The sequence below is a fragment of the Myzus persicae genome, unplaced genomic scaffold (genome assembly GCF_001856785.1).
Source record: "Myzus persicae strain clone G006 unplaced genomic scaffold, MPER_G0061.0, whole genome shotgun sequence".
NCBI classification, from domain to species: Eukaryota; Metazoa; Arthropoda; class Insecta; order Hemiptera; family Aphididae; genus Myzus; species Myzus persicae.
In genome coordinates, this window is record NW_019104062.1 from 111982 (window position 1) to 134437 (window position 22456).

General features: G+C 29.5%; 1 protein-coding gene across 3 annotated transcripts; it reads left to right on the forward strand.

Annotated features, from left to right (window-relative positions):
- Positions 1 to 583: 583 nt before the first annotated feature.
- LOC111038237 (short-chain dehydrogenase/reductase family 16C member 6-like) lies at positions 584 to 22007 on the forward strand. Of its 3 annotated transcripts, none has more exons than XM_022321260.1 (7): positions 584 to 711; positions 16385 to 16603; positions 18824 to 19159; positions 19511 to 19640; positions 20436 to 20556; positions 21353 to 21466; positions 21539 to 22007. In XM_022321260.1, exons 2-7 carry the CDS (start codon positions 16400 to 16402, stop codon positions 21666 to 21668), a joined length of 1035 nt encoding a protein of 344 aa, XP_022176952.1. In that variant the 5' UTR covers positions 584 to 711; positions 16385 to 16399; the 3' UTR covers positions 21669 to 22007. The 3 variants fall into 3 exon arrangements, with proteins under 3 accessions (XP_022176952.1, XP_022176950.1, XP_022176951.1); XM_022321258.1 differs by lacking the exon at positions 584 to 711 and adding an exon at positions 3100 to 3563; XM_022321259.1 differs by lacking the exon at positions 584 to 711 and adding an exon at positions 15800 to 16022.
- Positions 22008 to 22456: the final 449 nt, after the last annotated feature.

The window sequence follows — 22456 nt, forward strand, 5'->3', positions numbered from 1 at the left end:
CGAATCAAAGTTGGAATGTTGTATTTTTTTTTTCTATATTTATTATTATATCATTATAATTAATTAAAGTGTTCACCTTTGCGCATATTGTAAATAATCTATATAATATTGAGAATATCTTTATTTATTTTATATGAATCACATTTTAATAAGTGAGGCACACTAATATAAGTTATAATGATATGTTATTTGAAGGCATTGTAGATAAAATGTTACTGGGTAATTTATTGATTATATATAATATTATTTATAACATAAAATAATTAACCGCATTTTATATAATAATTCCAATTAATATAGAATACCTAGCTACTAAGTAAATGGTGCCTACTTCCCTACTCAAAATAAATTAATTTCCTTAAATCCTTTATATTTTATAACAAATCGAGTTGGAGGACATTTTCATATTTTATCACGTTTCATATTTTAAATAAATAATTGTATGTTCAGAAGTAGATATAGGTATGTGAAAATATTAAAAACGATTAATTAATTTTGACTGTGGACATTTCAGATATATTTATAACTTTAAGATAACACTGATTTATGATAAAATATGATAATTGTGTGTTCAAATAAGTTTAATTGTATAAGACAAAATTAATACCGAGTTAGACTTCAAACATTGCGTTTCAAACGGTAATAGTTTATTGAAACAAATTTAAAGTGATTTTTCTAAGTGCTTAAAAGGAGGTTAAGACTGAAAATTATGTGAGTACAATCAATATTATTATCTATTTAATTGTATATTTTGGGGTTTTGGTTTTTTGTTATACTCACAACTATTACACATAAAATAATAGATGTTGGTTTTCTAATTTATATTCAATACGAATTTGATAGAGGTATACCTAATTCTGAAAACTAAGTAGGTAGGTACTTATAAATTTTACGTAATTGCATTTTAAATAAATTAACAATAATATATTGGTTAATTTTTTTTATAATGTTTTAAAAATATGTACTTAGAATGTCTTAGATCCACACACTTCTATATGTAAATATAAAAAATAATAACGAGTTAGCCATAGCACATTTCAATAGGTTGTGTTTCGTTAAAAATAAATATCGAAGTATAGTGACGTATAATATTTTCTTATTTTAGATTGGTACCAATATTTTTTATTGAGTAAAGTAAAGTTCCGGTGACCTAACAATTAGCAGTAATACAAATTAAAATATATATATTATACTAAAGTATTTCTCATGGGCAAATACCTTGGAAAATACCAATTTGTAGAGTTCAATCAGGAAGAATCTTTAAAATAGTTCTTTTATTAGAAAATATATACTATTCGAATTTAATAAATTCTTATAAAGTTCAAGTCAATTTAACTCCTAATAAAATTCTTTTGCATTTTTTTTACTTTACACTAAATTATTTATGCATGAATATTATAACTATAATATAATAGAAAACTTTTATATTAAATTAATAGTTTGTAGTATTTATAATGCTTTATTTTAATTTAAAATTTTGATTTTTTAGTACAATATTGTAAACATAGACAATTGTTACTATGAAAGTTACTAAAACTTATATTTCCCATATACTTATAAAATATATTTAAAAAAAATGAATAATTTTACTTTACACAGGCACCCTTAAATCTTAATTCTTATAGGTCAACGGTCCCCACTAAGTAGCCTTTTATCAAATTTAGTGCGGCTCGCACAATAAAGTTAAATTGTACATTCTAAAATCCAAAATTCTACAAACAGTGAATAAAATGAAAACGTAGATGTAAGTTAATACTTTCTGTTAGATTTTCTTCAAAAGATAATATTATTAAAGAAGACTTTTTGAAAGTCATACCGATGAAAAACCAAACTCGTGGTGTGGATTATTTTGAAACAATTTCTACATTTAAAAAAAAAAAAAAAATAGATTGGCAAAATGTAATTTCCATATTATGTACAGACGGTTGACCTTCAATGGTTAAATTCTGGTCTTGTTTATCTTATTAAAAATGAAATTGAAAAACCAAAATTAACCAATTTCCATTGTATTATTCATCAAGACAATTTATCATGCAAATTTCTAAATGATTTTAGTTTTGCCACGAATACAACAATTAAAATCGTCAATTTTATCCAGCAAGTAATTTTCAAAAATTTCAACGGTCCATAATAAATTCAAATACATTGCAATTTAATAAAAAAACAACATTAAAGAAACTGTTTTTAGTATGCAGTAAACTTATTGGAAAATCTAATTGTTTTTTTTCAATCATTTATTAAATCTACTATTCGTCTTTCTGACTTAGGAGGATGCTGCCCGTGCATTTGTGGTTTCCGTCTAACAAACTAAAGACATAGCAAATGTTCATTTACCAGTTTCAATAGTTTGCTGTTTGTTTTGATTTTAGAGTGAATTGACTTATTATAAAACTTTTAGGTAAGATCATTATTGCTGTTTGAGCGTCGACGATTTTTTTAATAAATTTTGAAGTAAGATATGAAAGTTAGCTTGATAATAAGTTGATTCACTCTAACATCAAAATTAACAGCACACTATTGAAACCAGTGAACGAAAATTTGTTGCGAATGCATAGGTCTTCTTAAATCGTTGCGAACAATGTACTTTAGACTTTACATTCTTATAATAAAAATAAATATACGAGTAATTAAAAGTACCCAGTGAAAATAAATTTATGGGTAAATAATAGTAGTGATAATATAGTGAGAATAATACGTCGGTGCCTTAATAATTTATCAGGTGATATTTCTGGTTGTACAAGACCATAAAGACCACATGAAGGTATTATGTATCCAATAAAAATATAGTTCATATTAAATGTAAATATTCACTCAATGTATACGCTCCATTATAGAATAATTTAAATTACAGAGCCCAAATACTAATAACATAATAAATAAAATATGGTGATTTCGCCAGATTTTTAGTATTGTAGGTCGAACAAAATCATTATGTAGAACAAATCTTTAGTGTGGATGAAATTATCGATAAAAAAATAATAAATGTATGCACTACCTATGTAAATATTATAATAAAAACAAGCTCGTTAGTGTGAAAAAATTGTCTGTTATCTCATCGTACACAATTTAAAAAAAATTAACAATAATAGAATCATTATAAGTTGTTATCGATCAAAGGAAACATGTGCATCCGACACACATTGATGGGTGAATGTCCACGATTTAATAATATCTAGCTAGTAGTACATTATGGATGCGTCAAAGTGATGAACTGTAGTGAATTAACTGTGAATAAGCCCCAGTGAAGTCCGTTAAAGTCCGTTAAAGATCAGTGTTCCTTCGTTTAATATAATATTATTACTAACTGTCTAACAAACGCGTTAATCAATGATCGGTAAAACAATGAAAGACCGCCGAGTATGATATTATCGTTTCAGTCGCACACGAATTGATTTCAGTCGATTTTGAACGGTGTTGATGACATTTTTTGTTTTGTTTTTTAAATTCGTTTCGTTCTAATGGCCAGTGGTTCGTCTTCCGGCGGCACCCAAAGCCCTAAGAGGAAAAACAGCAAATCCAGTAGAGCTACCAGAAACCAACCGACCTTAAATGGATCAAATACAGTATGTATTTACGAACCGTATTATTTACATAAAATGTCAAAGTGAATAAACTACGATAAACTTCGTTAAACAACAGTAACTGTTAATGAAAGAGTCGGTATGACGTCGTATCAATAAGATAATCAATCGGAAAAGCCAAACCAATAATTCAAATAATATGTTCAATATATATATATTATATTATGTACATTATATGCCACGGAACAGAAAACTATTTAAATTTGGATATTAATTAATATCGTTCGGTATTTGATATTGTTATCTGGTATCTACTGAACAATTGTGAATAATTAACATAGCGAAAATCCCAGCTTTAGGAAATAATACTCAATAATATAATATTATAATATATTATCTTACGTCGCTCTAATTAATTAATATTATTTCCACATATTATTTAACTTTAGATGCCCACTTATGTAACAATAAAAACATATTTATTTTCTTGTTTTTAAATTCGTAAATAATATACCTTTCTTATTAATCGGTTGATATTGATTGCATAAAAGATCATAAATATAATGTCCTATAATATTATAATAAAATAATTGCTAAACTTATGTTATACATCACATTTTAAACCGAGCCTGATAATTGTAAATACCTGTGTATTTTCTAACAAAGTATGTTACATAATATTGCAAAACGAGGTCGTATTGTTATTTTCCATTGGAATTACTTATTCGTATTATAAACTAATTACATTATTAACATCAATATGATGAAAAGTAATAAGTGATGAGCACTAATGATAAACAAATACAAGCATTCGTTCTGATTTATAGTTCATTTGCATAAAATATGGAATATTGTTGGGTTCATAGAAATTGTAATGGAGATTCTATGTTTTGCCTAGCGAGTGGCCTATATGCATATTATTTCAATAATATCATATTATATTATCTGCTTAATACAGGGAATTTAAATGTGCTATTGTATTTTGGCACGGTAATTAACACATAATAGTTTATTATAACAAATATTAAACTACATTTTTATAAACTGTAATTTACCATGATTTTTTTTTTTACATTTTCAACAACAGTGATTGCACACTATTTTGTCTGTGATATATTGTCTTAGATGTAGTACCTATTTATTTTAAATATGATGTTATTTTTAAATTATTATATTGCGCAGCGCAATGCAATTACCCTTAAACAATTCCGTAGTCTTAACTTTTTTTTAGTTATATTTTTTAACAATTGTCATAACATTAATATATACATAAAAATACAATATTTTATGACAAAGTTATATTATTTTTAAATCAATTACGAATATTTCGTTTTTGATTATATTATTATAATATTTTTCATACATGATACACGAACTATGCAACATAAAATGTTCAGTACTAGCGTATGTTATGGGAGTAGGGTTGAATGTTAATTAAACGAGAAAGAAGTCGCTTATTATATTCATCACTTATAACTTTTAAGGGGGGGGGATATTAAAAGATAATTATTTGAACAATGGTCAAAAAAATTAACGTTCAAGATCATAATTTGTTAGATGGATACCTAATTTAATAGTCTCAAGCTGTGTCTACATTCGTTAAAGATGTGTTTGATTGTTAGGGTGATTCCGACAGTATGATATTCAGGGGGGTCACATTTTGTCAACAGAAAACCATAAGTCAATCTGGTACGATCCATTTTTTCGTTAATTGAGATGTTAATACTTGTGTTTCTCTTCCATCTTGTCGTTGGCTACTTAATTCGGTCTAATTTAGTTGATTGATTGTTCCAAATTCGTTGCATGAGAATCAAGAACAAGAGGTTTTAAATCTTGTTTGATATGTTTTCTTAAGTCAGACATTGGAAATGCACAGAAAATGTGAATCAGGTGAGATGATTTCTAAATTTGTCAGTTTGTCTATTGTTTCATTATGCACTATTATGTGCATTTTTGATCTGAATAAAATAATTATATATGTATAATGCATTTTTTTCTCGATTTCTTTAATATTGCCAATAATATAACTGTTGCTCCGGTCGTAAAGAAGTAACAACGTTGTGGTTTGAACGCATCAGATTGTTACAAGTTTAAACAATGTGCATTAATATCATATTATTATGTTATGTTATTCATTAGTTAAGATATTTTCACCTCTTCTTCACTTTTAGAGTAGCTGAGTGTAAGCTAATTCTTAAAAAATAATCCAACGCCAATATTCTTAGATCTACTACTGGTGTTGTAGTTATATTCGTACCTGTATTATTATGTAACAAATTAGTGTCACGCGGTCGCAAAAATGTTATAGTGTCTTAAATGATTGAAAAAAATTCCTTAAGAGTCAATGTCTTACTATAATAATATTGATATACATATTGTTTTATTATTGTACATCACCAGGTGGAAATTGAACGTAATTTATATTTCCCCAACTATAAACTCGATCTGGAAATGTTCTATTAAGACTGATAAATGTCCAAACATAAAACAAATTTTAAAACTGATTAAATAATATTTATTTAACGTTTAATCGATTGTTGAATTGCATAATATGCAATAGTAACACATATTATTATTATATGTATAATATCTGACAGTAAAATATGGAATAAAAGAAGAGGTTTTAACTACAAGCTAACCTAACAATTTTTCTGAGCAGAATTTGTCTTTTTTCTTTTTAAATTGAAACCATTGCACATGTCTGGTGATGTTTTATTGACGTTTTTTTCCACTTAAGAATTGCAGTATAATAGTATAACTTGCAGTATACTTGCGCACTCACTTAGAAATTGGGCATTGTTCCCACAGCTCTCGTAGGAGGGTGCCAGAACAAAAAAACAAAACAAAAATAAAATAAAAAAAAACTCTAGACCAGCGAGATAATAATAATAAAAAAGAGGTACTTGCTAATGTCACCGAAATGTCCGGTCGCCAGCTGTACGGTCGAAGAAAAACTTGAGTAAACATTTAGCAAAGTGTATAAAAAACTGTTTGGAACGGAAAGAACCTATATATTCATTTGACATATGCCACCGTATTATACTCGTTATTATTTTTCGAACACTATAAACTCAAATTAGGCACTTTTCGAGTGTTTATCGCGTTTCAATGTAATATTATATATTATATCTGATCGTCACCCTGTTTGCGTGGGCTTTGTGAACCGGAAATGGTGGAATTGAGTGTTATTGTTCAGTATATTGCAATGTTTGAACACTTTGAAGTTTTGAACACACGTCTTCTGTTGAAACTATGGACAAGGCAAAAGTGACGAGTTGACCGAAAAATTGTTATTTTTATATGCATTTTTAATTTTTATCAATTAATAAAAACGGAACAAAAAGCAGCGTCAAACACATAATATGAAAAATACTCGTTCGACACCAACCCTATACTAATAATATTATCTGTACCAATAATAATACATGTTTTGTTTTGTTCCTCGAATTGAATTAATTTTTACAATATTTTCCAACCTACCTATAAACTCCATGTGCTATTCGTCCAAAAATAAAGCCGGAGAAATTCAGATAAAAAGGTATCCGTTAAATGGGAACGAAGAGATATAGTACAAAATATAAGAAACCGTAATTCCAGAAAAAAATCCTCTGTCATCATAAATATATTTTACTGGACATAAATGTGGCCATACAATATCAGAAATAGTGCCAAAAATATAAAAGTCCACAGGAACCCAAAAACGTTCCCATGTAATATATATATAAAAAGAAATACGTTTGAATGTTTTACGAACATAAAAAAATAACGCAAAATAAATATGAACTATTTTTATTTCACTGAGAACAGTTTGACGGAGCGTTGTATTTAATTTTACGTTTATAAATAATTCTATGTTATTCAATGACGATTTACAATTTAATTCATTACCGTTATTGCTATTTGCTCAACGGAGACAGAAAACCAAGAAATTTAGATAGAAGTATCAGTCGAAAATTCCAAAGTTTATTTTCATCAACTAATGGTGTAGCGGAAGTTGAATTATTTTGCTACTTGTCGTTTATGGGTCAAGACGACCAATATCATTATATTTTATACACTAGGAGAGTGTATACTTAACGTTAAATAAAAAATCTGTCTCATTAGAACAACAAAAATTACTCTCCCAGTCTTTAAAATATTTAAAATAAAAAAATAGTTTTCGAACGTATTCAAATGTTGTTCTGATTATACACTATAATTGTCTAAAACACCTAATACTAATAATTTCGGTTGCGATTAAAATATGAAAAAAAAAAAATGTATTAGTTGCATTTACATAAGGTCAAAATAGGTATAAGGTGTTGTGTGAAATGAACAGATTTACAGTGAATTAACATCGATTATAACATGTACCTATAATTAGAACCAATGATATTGATTTACCTAAATAAATTTTAAAAATGCTATTAGATTGGCTGCAGTGCGGCCCTGTGAGGATGACGTCGAGGAAGCTATTTTTTTTTTCTAGAACTGCATAATACAAAACCGATTCATCATTTTTTTGTGGTCCAGATGTTAAGGAAATTATTTCTAATCGTTTTTGTTACGTTGTGCGTTTAAATACATTGAATTATGATTTTATGAACAAATAATGATTAAATAATGTGCTCTTTTAATTGATTGATTTCCTACTCAACACAACTTTCGGTCAACAACCCATGGTGATATGTTTTTATTAAAATTTAATATAAATCAAACTAGAACCATTCAATGCCAGGCTATCTATGTGCTGTGTTTTGACTTAAATGATTTAAACAATGAATTCTATAAATAGTTATTTCTTACGGTAAAAAATTTAATAACATATTATAAGCATATCAATTATTTTAAATATTTTCCGTATTCTATAGTACGGGTTTTCGTTTTATTTTCCTCTGTATTATAATATCCATTGATTAAATTGAATATATTAATATTATGTTTAATCAATGGTATTACTTAACAATCATTAAAATATTTTAATTATGAAAACGTTTCGTTTCGCAATCACATTCAATAATAACGCAATAGAAATATTTTCGAAAAATGTAAAACTTTTCGACATAATTAATGTGAACAATTAAATAGATCAACTTGTATAGTAATATTATGTGTATGGTGTACGTTTTTTTTAAATGTGATTACAATATTAATATCAACGTGTGATATAATTTTAAATCGATTCAAAATTATACTCATAGTAATATTATTATCAACAGATTTATTGGTAATTTATGTGAAACATGTTCGTAAATCTTCAAGGATTTTTATTAGATTTGCTAAAATACGCCTTAATGTATTTATGAAATTCTCGTAGCGTCAGCGTTGTCTACACAATAATCTTGTTCCACGTTCAACTTTCGTATGATATAAATTGCCTAATAAAATATTGTTAAAATAACTAACCGTCGACTATATTATTATAGTTCAAAGATTGCCGGAACGGCTAACGGAATACAAATAATATTTGCACGGCAAGTCGGCAACATCTCATATCGGTGGCCATACGCTATTACCTATTATGCACGTTCGAGTTGAGCGAAATCGAATTTAATACTTAAGCGAAAACCGTATACACGTTGCGCTGTTAATTTAAAATGTTCAATATCTAATTAAATGTCGTATTTATATTTTAGATTAAAATGTCGCGCACCGTATCATAATATATGTGTACCCATAATAAGCTATGCCGCTAAGAAGCACGTTTCTCGTAAATCGCTTAGGTACCTAGTACCTACCAATATAATTTACGAAGATAATCCCGTTATTCGTTATCAAACGTTTCTTATCGATGTAGACATTACGAACTTATAATAATAATATTTAAGTCCAATAGCAATGTTTATTCCGATGCCAAAAATAATATGAATATATTCACGGTCGAAAGGTTGCTTATTAGGTCATTTCGTACAATCATTATAATCAGTTGCTTTTATAATAAGGGTAAACAATTGATAATAACTACTGTATTATTATAATTTATAATTAATGCAAATATAAATAGCGCTTTAAGACCATATTATGTAAAACAGGCCAATGGTCCCGTTATCGAGGCTTTTCCTTAAAAAAAAAAAAAAAAAAAAAAAAAAAAAAAAAAAAAAAAAAAAAACAAGCTCGAAGATTCCTCCTCGCCCCTCTCCCTCGAGTGCGTATCTACGTGTATAGAAAGGCGTTTGCGAATAGGTAGGAAAGATACCTGAAAATAATTATATGACTTTCGGTGTATTTGTGGGCGGACCATTACACGAGACGTTGTGTTCGAACAAAAATCATAACGACGACTGATATGTGCGGATTTAACGATGCGATTCTCATCTCGTCGTCATTATATTTATTGTTATATATTATTACATTATATCGTCATGAGTTTCCGAAAACGGTGTGTTACGTTTACATCAAAAATTATTATACAAGCAACACGCGTAATGCATACCTGCAGGGCGCAGGACAAACGTATGGAAAATAGATTGCTGTTGCAAATGTTAAGTGAACAAATACAGCCCGAAAGCCAAGGATAATATTATTATTATTATTATTATTACAGAATAGATTAGCTGGGTTCCGGTACGTTGAACAGTTCTAATTTATTGTAGAAAATAGTTTGTTCAGCCTTTATCGAATCACGATAAATTCGTCTTCCATGTAGGATATATTATATTATTATACAACAGTATATTGTAAAAGAATATTGATTCGCCGCAGATAAAAATATTGCGGAATCATAGTGCATTGAATTATACGTTCCGAATTGAAATGGGAAAAGAAATCGCATAATTTATTACTCTCAAAACCCATTTTGTATTAAGTTCTAATTTCTGACACGTCGACTCTCAGCGACCTAGGCATATACTATTTGTCTGTCCCTCGTCACTGACCATAATAATATAATATTCACGCACACGCACACACACGCACACACACACACACACACACACACACACACACACACACACACATGTGTATGTTAATATGACGATAATGATATTAACGTCGTCGCAGAGTTTGCGGGAGCGCAACAGGACTTTTAATCCGATTCCGGGATTGTATATGTATATACGCGCGCTGCTACAAATCCTCCCGTTGCGCTGTTCGGAACTATTATAATTGATTCGTGACTCTTCTCCCAGTATACGGATGGGAGCGGACAGGGCGTGTGTAGGTATTCCGATATAAAGCACGCGCCCCGAGGGTAAAAATTCGCGGACCCGTCGGGGTGGGTGTGTGAGGGGTAATGGGGGGAGGGGGGGGAATAGAAAGTCGTAATTCTTTTCTTTTCCTCCGCCCTGCGCCACACGGCGTTTTCCGCTTTTATTCCATTTTCTCCCTAATATACCTACAGCATTTCTCTCTCTATCCCCGCCCCTCTCTCTGCCTCCTCCCTCTGTCCCTCCCCTCTCTCTCACACACAGACACACACGCGCACGCATACCCACACACACCATCTGCAGTCTCTCTCGCTCTTTATCTCAGTCACTATCGGTCGTTCCACACCCGCCGCCTCGCCGTCCGGTCGTACCCCGAGGTCCTGTGCCCGCATGTATATATATATACCTATATACCTGTACGACACGACCCACCTACGCATATTATACGAGTATTATACGTATACGAAACTGTACACTGGCGAACGTCTTTTCAATCTGCGTCCCATTGTGTGGCCGGGCGCGTGCTTTTCGGACCCTGACTGCCGTCGTTAGCTTTTCCGCTTTTCCGCCGCGACGCGAGAACAAGTCAGCAGTTTTCCCGTTCAATGCGCCCCGCCGGCGCGTCGTTATCTTTATAATTAAGGCAGACCGCGCGCGACCGACGCCTGCACGGTCTCCCGCCATCGTCGTCGTCGTTCTGTGTGTATATAAGGGAAAGAAAGCCGATTAAATGCATCGGGTCTGCAGCCCGGCGGAACAGATTATAATAATATCATATGATATCATAATATCAGTTTCTAGTTATTGTTTTTTTGCGCTCGTAGAGAGTTTCCTCTCCTTTTTTTTCCTTTTTTAATTCGCTCGTCCCAGTATTGTTTCCACTACTTGAAAGTATTAAAACGAATACGTCGCACGGGTCCACGCTGACCAACTGTGCCCGTTTTTTTCCAAAAGCCCGTCATAACACAACACCCTCGAATTTCGGTTTTAATTCAGAAGGACTGCGTGTTGACTTACAAAAGACCTGCACAACATAGCGAATTTGCGTTCAGAGCGGTATCAGTCGCGCACTGTTAGCTTTAATATTAGGATGATAATTGAGGTGATAATAATTATTGACTCGCTATACAACTTAAAGCCAATAAGTTATTATTACTAATAGCATAATCTGCGAGTGAAAGATTATTTTTATTATTATACGTACAAGTCATGTGAATATGTCAAATATAACAAATCAAAAATATTCATCACTCCGTTAAAAAAAATTGAACTAAGTTTAGTAAAAAAAAAAAGAAAAAACTAACCAACGCACAAACGATGTTCTCACGTTAATGTCTTACAATCGTAAACCAATTTACTCCGACATTATAAAGCTAACAGCACAACATTATAATAATATTATGTTGTGTACATTTTTGTGGGACGGGGACAACACACGTGATTGTGAAAGTGGCGTCGTCCACACATGACAAATTATTGTCAGTGCTCATTTCAAACGAGAAACTCTGAAGGTTAGGTTCAAATATTATTGTGATTCGCCTAAAATAGCGATATTATACTACCGTGGTATTGATGTGTACCTAAATATGTATACAAATGTACATTCGATTTTGGACGGATAATCAAAAAATAGGTAAGGACGGGCTAATCAGTGTGGTATAATATTATTGTGCTCGTATTATTATTATTAAAATTGATTAAATTTAAACATTGATTTAATATCACGGTAATTTATAGGTATTGAAATAAGAATATTGTACTCAGATTATCCATCAGAAAATATGATATTGTACTCTACGACTTTTTTTAAAAATATCTATTAGAAATAAACAATCTGTACAAGTAATGTACAATAAGTTTATGTGTTAAGAGAAAAGAAGACGTGAAAAATTGAATAAGAAGCCGTCCACTGGCAAAACTTAGCATGAATTACTTAATATACATATATTTTTTTTTTTTAACGGTTGATGGTTGGAATTGTATATAAATATCACATATACATATATGTTTATTGTTTATTCTACGACTTAAAATGAATTTCGTACATTTCTTATGACTTATATGTAATATAATATATTAAATTATATAAACTCAAAAGTGTAGTTATATACGCCAAAAACTGTTATAAACATAAACATAAACAGTTTATTGTTTAACGACCTCATCGAAATATTTAATATTTTCTTATTTATTTATTTATTTACAAATTCACGATCCATATTATTATATTTAAGTAAGGAGTTATTTTTTGTCCAAAAAATATTACAAAGAGAAAATACTCTTTGTAAAAGAATCTTGCTTTTCATTATGCATCAGTACTCAGTACTTAGTTTGTTATATAATTTCTTTCCTTTGAATTATTCGTCTGTGTCTTTTTTTTCTCAAAGATATGCATACCCAATAAGCAAAAACAAGGTTTAATTTTTAAATGTATTTAATTTTTAATAAAAGGTAACCTTAACAAGTGTATTATAATGATAGGAGTGATTAGGTTACATTAGATCTACACACGTAGGTTACACACATATGAATAAATAATATTACACTAATACGTACCACATAATATCTGCATGAGATAATGTAGACAAAATTCACTTAAAAATTAAAAATTAATTTTTTGGGTAGTAAATAAGTACAAAATATTCTGATTTCCTTACGACTTAAATACATACGCCGTATCAAATTGTACAAATTATTACACATTTACACATGAGCATAAACTATGGAATAGGTACTTATAAAATTAAATACAAGCAATAACTATAGTGTTGTAGGCACCTACTACTTATACAATATAATATAACTGTTATAAGTTGTAGATGTGTACACAATATATTGGCGATTAAATGATACTGTCTTGGAGAGAGACCGGTATTTTTAATAATATGTACTTTTTGATCATTAACAATCAAAAATATAATATACAATAACTGAATAACATTATAAATGTTGAAAAAAACGTCACGGGGGAGAAATATCGTCGACATACTAGATCAGGCACAGCTCATTTTTCATAACAACAATATAGGAAATTGGCATTTGTGAAAATTAAATAATTGTAACGGTTCACCCCATTATTTAACATCACTATATTATATCACCGTGTTTATTTTGTTTATTCAGAGATTTTGGGTATACACACAGCATTTATACTAAGTATACAGTATACGAAGTTCTCCTCTAGATAGTGCGTACACATTTATAATGTTTTGTAAATATTTTAGTTCAACAAAAGAATAATGTTGGTACAAGTAATTTACTGCAGAAATAAGTATACACATTATTTTGGAAATAAATTGGTACTTATTTTTGAGTATGGCTGTGTCAATTAATTTAGAAATAAATAAATATTTTCAATAAATAATAATTTTTATAAAATCGTAATATTGTAGTATTCGTATTAAATAAGCAAACCGACTAAGAGATCCATAAATTAATATCAGCTATATTGACCATTTTTATATTTTCTTCAATGTAACCACCATTATGTACACAAAAATGCATTTAACGTGGTGCATAAAGCCAATCTCATATTTTTGAAATGACCATCAACCGTAAATTGTGCTGAAAATAATATTGAACTGTTTATTTTGTAATAAAACATATTTTATAAAATAATATTATCTTTTGTATTGTATTAGGTGTATCGTATGAATTAGGTGCTTACGTCGTTTTTGTTTCGCACAGCGTGAAATTGAGTTTTTAATCGTTGAAAACTCGAGGTCTTCAAATGGCGTATTGTTATATATTATTTGTTAAAGATACATTTTTAGAATGCAGGCATTTCGTGACACCATTTATGGCACTCATATTGGTTTATTTATAACAAGTCATAAAATATATTTTCGAAGAACTACACGAGCTAGTGATTAAAACTAATTGTTCTAGGTAGTGTAAAATATGTGATAATGGTTATTAACTTTTTCACGGCACAGACAAAATCATGTCTCTGATCGAACTTTCAACGTCTTGATTCGGTTTAAAATTAATTGGATAACGTAGTGTTGGGTTTAATAATTGGCACCAAAAGGTTTAGAGAAAGGAAACCACTATAACTGATGATTTTGTCAGTTTTAAAATAACCGTAACACAAAATAACTATGCTACCTATCGATTTGAAATTAGTAAAGCACTTTTAATTCAATCTATTCATCAGTACTAATAATGAAATACTGGAAAACCAGCTGTTTACATGAATATTTAAATAAATCATATTGAAATATTGAATAATAATTATTATTTTCAGGTAGTTATTCCAACAGGATTCTACTTGTTCACAAAAAAATAAAAAAATTCAAATAATTCTGAGTAAACCATTCAACATCGTAAAAAAGATGTTATTTAAATACAAATAATATTCATAAAATGTGTTCAGATAAAAATACAATTTGTATTAACTTTTTTTTTTGGCCAAATATCGAAAATGTATTTATTGGTCATGTGAAACTATCATTTTTTTTAGCGTTATCAAACAACTGTAGAAATCGTAGTAATATGTTCCAGATGTCTGTGATTTATAGCACTTTCAGATTGTTGACTTCCCTTTGTATTTTCGATTGACTTTAAAATTGTTCCCGTCTTTTAATATATTTTTTCTTGTGCATTTTCCCCTTGACTTGTCGTTGATAAACAATTACGTTAATATTTTCGTACTGCACAAGGTAACATATGGCTTAACTTTGATAACAAACAATGTTATATTACAAAATAGTGCATTTAAAAAAAAAAAAAAAAATAAGTTACGTTTAAATATTGATTTTGATTTATATCATAAACTTAATCAAAATAATTTAAATAAACTGAAAATAAATATTTTCTCTCATCTTATACATTTTCTTTTATCTATTTTTAAATTTATACTTTCGACCAAATCAATATAAACACTTGGATATTTTTACGAAATTAAGTCACATCAATGAAAATAAAAGTAATTCAAGTTATAATTAAATATTTTAATGTTCATATTTCAATATATTATAATATAATGGTTCATAAAAATTAAGTTAACATTAATAGTTAATGGATAAAGTGCAAGTTTTCATATTTTTAAGATGAGTGTTTAAACTTTGAACTCATTTAAAATCAATATTTTTATTTCAATATAAAAAAAAATTGTTACCTATAGTAATCTTTCATTTAATATATTTTAATCTCAAAAGTGCTCTGTTCAGACTACCTAAAAAATTTCAAAGCTTAAAGTTTTATTAAAAATATTTATATATATTGTTTTATATTCTGTATACATTAAAAAAATACATATTTTTTGATTTATAAATTTATAATTATTGTTGTTATACTAAAATAATATTTTTACGGATCCAAGTTATAATAGTTAATTATAATTACTTACATCAGTCCGTAAAAGGGTATGTTGAAGGTAAAAAAAACTTATTTCTCTTTAAGCCGACCAAATCGTATTATAGTTTCAGGTTTGATTTTATTAACTTATTTATAAAGCTATACTTTTAAAAACATTTTATATTTTAATAGATATTTTTGTACAGTTAAAATTGCAATCAAATTATTTTGTAGGTCGAAATGTAATTATTTTTATAAATCGATAAAGGTAAAAAAAAATATGTCCGTTGGTATAATTTATTTATTATTTTTTTATCCGCAAAATAATTTTGAGAATATTATATATTATTATATTTCAATTACAGGTTTAACATTCAATAGTGGAAAATTTACCGAATAGTTGATTTTTATTTTTTATATATATATATTTTTTTTTTTTAGAGTCAATCCAGAAGTATGACCCACGCGAATACGGAACACACCAAAACGGTACCATTGGCACCTCCTTCCACTCAGGAGCCATGGACACTGAAAAATCCAATTCCCTTAGTATTAGAAATACTTATCATCGTTCAAATGTTCTTCGTGACGTTGTTTTTCAAGACGTTCAGAGTGTTTCTGCCAAAGTCAAAAAAATCTGTCAAGGGAAACGTTGTAATGGTAAATTATTATGATACATTCGTTCAATAGAAACGAGACGTTTGCTTATTCATGTTCTAGAACAATAGGTGTAGTTTAGTCTTGCACCATTTCTTATTATGAGTTTATGACACGAAATCCCGAGGTCCTCGGCAGTTTGATGTTGATTCAAATCAAGTTAGTTCATATTTACTCGTTTAATGGGTTCAATGAGATACTATTTTCATGTAATTGACAAAAATCAAAATTCAAAACTACAATCATATTTTGATTTTTGAACCATATTTGTATGAAATATGTACGCTTATAGTATACTGTATTTATGAACACTTCGAGGACTGAAGAGTGACATTTGGAGTTAATTTTATTACATTATAATATTATGTCCAATTGTCCAATCACATTATATAATACGCCAATATCCTTTAAGATTTCAAACGTGGATTTTTTTTTATTTCAATACCTAGTTATAATATTCAAAATAGACATTACACATATTTTGTACACCAACTCGTTTCGATACAATTTTCCGTACACGTTTTCTCATAAAATGGTGTTATTTTTTTTATTCATACAAGTTTAGTAGGATTAACACTGTTCTACCCTTCCAATCGATACGACCATACGAGTACTCCAGACAACTACGACTAATATCGTATTATATCATGATTAATTGTGTATGTCATATTATTGTGCATTAATTAGTCAGAATTGCATGACAAAGGGCTAGAAATGAACAGTTATCCTGTTATGTTGTTCAGGAGAATTCAAAAAGAGACATAAAGGAACCTAATTATTTATGGGTTATAGCAAAGTAATATAATATGTATTAATAAAACATTACTTGAATTCCGTTTGCAGCACTTTTGTCTTTTGCCGCGTGTGAAATTATATATCTACTATATCGTCTATTTTAAAGTTGTGAAAAAAAAAATTGATAGGTACATTGTTATGCTAATGTTGCAGTGTTATCAATGCATTGATACTCAGTGTTTTTTAAATTGTTCACCGAATCACAGTTACTTAAATTTCAACTCATTAATATAACAACAATTTTATTAGAGTTTTGTGATATAATATTTTAATGATAAATATTAAAGTGGAATATGTTGTATCATTACATTTAAAACACTGATATATGTGGGTACGTTTTAATTTATGATGATGCTTGACTCACTGGTTATGAGTTATTTATATTCAATTACCAACGTTCCCAGTGTAAGTTATGATAATCAAGTGAATTATGTTAAAACGAACTTAACGAAGTGAATATCTGAATATGGATTTGATATCTATGCCGAAACTTTGTAAAACAACAATGTACTCACACGAACGTTAAAACATATTAACGTGATGCCACTGAATAAATTAGTATAATATCATTATATTGTTCAGTTATCGCGTGTAGAGTGAGTCAAGTTCAAACCAATTGGTAGTTGTTTTACGTGTAGCTTTTCGATGGTATGGGACCATAAAATAATCAGTGTTTAAGACTGAATCTTTCGAAAATCACGAGACCGAAACCTCAACGGAACCCTATTGTTAAATTATTATTATTATTATTTTATTTAAAGTAAGGCTTCAACATCATTGTTTATTAGCCTATTAATCATTATTGTTTTCCAGAGTTTGGAGTTTTTTTTAGATTTCAATAATATGATACGTTATAGTTAAAAACAACAAGTTCCATTTTTTTTTTTTACTTGGCGATACGAAATACATTTACGGACAGGTTTTTCGAGTAATTTTGATCCAATAATAATGTTGATATAATAAAACACGTACGAGTATTTTTTTGCATTTTAAAATCAAAATATATTTGTTGCACACAGCATAGATACAGTATAACTTAGAAACACATTAAAGAAAATATCATATAATTATTGTCGTATTTCAATTGAGTACATTTATAATATTATAGCCTACTTATACTTACACCTATTTTTATCTCATAAAGTCAATATGAAAATACCAATTTACACTTTGCATATGTTGAAGCAACTTATATAGTAACGAATGATAATTACAATTCCAGTGTCGCGAACTTGTATCCAATATTTTTTTAAAATTTTTTATGGCCATCACACATAAATAAAAAAAATGTAAGTTTCGTATTTTTTTTCAAACTGGTCGGCAATTCCGTATGTGGCGTATGTAAAATCACGCTACTTGTTACGCGTGATTTTTGGCACTTGCTCGCCAACTTACATCTTTGATTTTTGTCACTCTGCGTGTTCACAGATCACGGGCTCGGGCAGAGGCCTTGGTCGTGAACTGGCCCTAATGTTCGCCCATCTCGGGGCCAAAGTGGCGTGCGTCGACGTGGACCAGGCGAGCAACGAAGAGACCGTCAGGCTGATCGAGTCCAAGCAACCGGGTGCGTTGGCCAAGGCATACACGGTCAACGTGGCAGTCAGCTCCGAAACAGCCGCACTGGCCGTCAAGGTGGAACTCGACCTAGGTCCGGTGGACGTGCTCATCAACAACGCGGCCGTCATCGTCGGCCACACGTTCTTGGGAGCCCAGGACCACACGATTTCCACCATCATCAACATAAACCTGCTCGGACACTTTTGGGTAAATGAGAGTGAAAATCGAAAACTATTTAATAGTTGCGACAACACCCCCCCCTCCATTCTCCCTGAAATTAATTTCTAGTTGACTGAAGCCGGGATGCCGCGACCCCGAGAACCATTTTAATTCAATTTTTCATAATCTCTAGTTTGAAATGAACTGTTTACATTTTCTCTGAAACAATTCACGTTTATTTTAAAATAAGTAAATTTTGATTGTATTCAATCTATCTCACCTTTGAGTTAAAAACAAGTAAACGCTAATAACGATTGGATCAAAATAAATAATCGTAATTTGTCTAACGAGAATTCGTTACGGTAGGTTATATTATTAAGTTTTTCTTTTATGGTTTAGATGATACGATCGTTCTTGCCGAGTATGATGAAGAGGAACAGCGGTCACATTGTAGCGATTTCTTCGATTTCGTCTCTCAGTGGCGAGGCCAAACTATCGGCTTACTCCGCCAGCAAGTGGGGTGTTAATGGTAAGTCAAAGGCTACGCCCTACGATCGAACTCTTTATCCTAGCCACCGACATTTTAAGATCAGAATAATTTTTGTGGTCTGTTGCATGGCCTCGTCTTTCGGCATATTATTGTATACCTACATTCAAACTGCATTGTCTTCAATAAAAAACTGTTTTTTTTTAACTAATTTACCCACTAACCCACCTGGTTAAGTGCACAGAGTGGAAATGTATGACATTTTATGACATTTTTTTAAAAAATAACTTTGTTATTATAAACATTTAAAAAAACATTATTTTTTTACTAGATACCTATTTTTATTGTTATAATTTTTTATTCTTTTACTTTTTTAAATAACGGCAAGATGCATTTTTATATTAAATTCGAACCTAAATATTGTACTGAGAATTTCAATATATTATAAATGCCGAATTTCGAATGAGGTAACCTGCAACTACCCATAACTTTATAAATATTAAAATATTTTATGGTTGAGTTGAGTAGAACAGGGGCACTCTGCAAAATGTCGGTCCACTACTTAGTGGTTCATCAATACTTTAAATACTTCGGTATAAGTTTTAGCTACTTAACTACTAGTTTGATTCTTATACGTACCTATTGAAATTCTCAGAAAATTAATTTGCTCCTGAACATGATTTTTAAAATGTATTATGTTATAGAACAAAATTCAATAATCTTAACCAATTATAACAATGTTAATGAAATATATATATTTTTTTAATTTTTCCAAATAATTTATAATAAATGCGGACGACAACTACCGTTAATTATTAATTATGTTTATATTTCTAGGAATGATGGAAAGTCTCAGAGAGGAACTCCGGGACCATTCGCACAACAAAATCCATACCACTGTTGTGATACCGCGACTTATTAACACGAGTGCTGATTATATGAAATCAATCAACAGCAGGTATTGTCATTTCTAAATCACACATTTGACGGTAAAAAGGAATAGGTCAATTTCGTTAATTTGTTTTTTTATTTCATATTTTCTTATAAGACATCCTACGACTAACGTCCCACGTGATTTTTTATTTGCTAAAATGTAAACGGCAATTATTTCTAATCTCAAATCAACTGCGAAGAATGAAAAACCCATGACAGTAAAACAGAAACAAATGTATACGTTTTTCGTTTCCTGGATAGTAGTGCAGATTTTGACATTTTACCACGCACTGTCCAATTAATACCATCGATATTTTTAAGTCGGTTGTCTTATTCTATAAATATAAAACTATTAAAAATTAGAGACGTTTACGTTTTGATTGTAATTCATAAATGGTACAATACAGATATTAAGCTTAAATCATTAACGATATGTAATTTTATTTTTCTAATATTTCTTTTACAACACTTTACAGATTGTACAAATACTTGATTAAAAATAAAAAATTTAAATACAATAATTAAAGAAAATTAAACATAATTATTTACAAACATAATCTTCCATTGTTCATTGAAGAGTTTAGCCCTAAAGATTATAAGTCATTAGCACATATCATTTTCTTACAAATTATATTTTATGACGATACTACACTGTCTTGTACTATTAATTAGGTACAGCTAATTATTAAAATAAACCGAATTGTGTATTATATATTTATAATCATTGAAATGTAAGAGTTTAAGAGGCATTTGTAGATGATTAGTGTTTCAAATTATGAACATTAATTGGATACTTATAAAATAAGATAATCGGTTTTCAGGTTGCCGGTGTTAAGTGTGGAAACTGCCGCTAAAGCAACAGTCCACGGGATTTTGACGAATGAAGTTGAATTCACTATTCCTCATATAACATATTTCACCAACATTCTACGGAAGTAAGTGACTTAAAAAAAAGTACTTTTCAATTGAGTTAATGTAAAATGTATTTGTTTTGATTTTCTGTACAGACTTTTCCCCGTCAACATTTCGGATTCGATAAAAAATATTTTCTACGTAAAAATCCTGTTGCCACCACAAGAAGACCAGGACAATCTCCCCAATATGTCAATCATTAATCGTACTGTAGCTGCCAACTAAAAACAACATTTGTATAATGTGATTGTCCTTTAAATTATTTATTTAAAAATAATATTGTATGCTGTATGCGTAACGGTAATTAGAAAATAATTATCGCCAAACTTAGGTACTTTGAAGTTCTAGCAGGTACCGTATAATTTTTTTAACGTTTTCGTTTTAGTTATATACTAAATTTTACTGATATTTGTACAATTTTAAAGTTAAGACTATCATATTATGGGTAAATTATATCATATTTTATTTCTATTTTGTTATTATTAATACGAATGGGTAATTTTAAGTCTTTCAAAAATGTCAAAATTTGTACGTGTTTATTTATCATTAAATTCAAAGAAAATATATTTGGGGTTTTTTTTTAATTTATTTATAAATTTTGCTAGGTGATCTGTGATGGAAATTTTTGTAAAATCTGTCATAGGAAGTGTTAATAAAAACAAAATTATCGTCTTTAGCGTAAAAAGTGAATTATTTGATTTACGAATTTCTGTCATTCGCATCAAAGTGAATTTAAAACGTCGTCATTACATTAACTCGTACTACGACTCGGCGAACATAATTCAATATTATTTAGATTCGTGTGATATGCAACTGCATTGGATTCACGATACTTTGAAAGTTCAAATACAATAATGACCTGTTGAGTTGTAGCAAGAAGTGGGCAGATCTTACACATTATTCTGAAATCCATTTAAACGAGTGATACAACCATTATTTGCCGTGCAATAGGTAATTATATATTGAGTTATATCGCAATGTAGTGTGTGTATATCAGTGTAAGAAAGATAGTC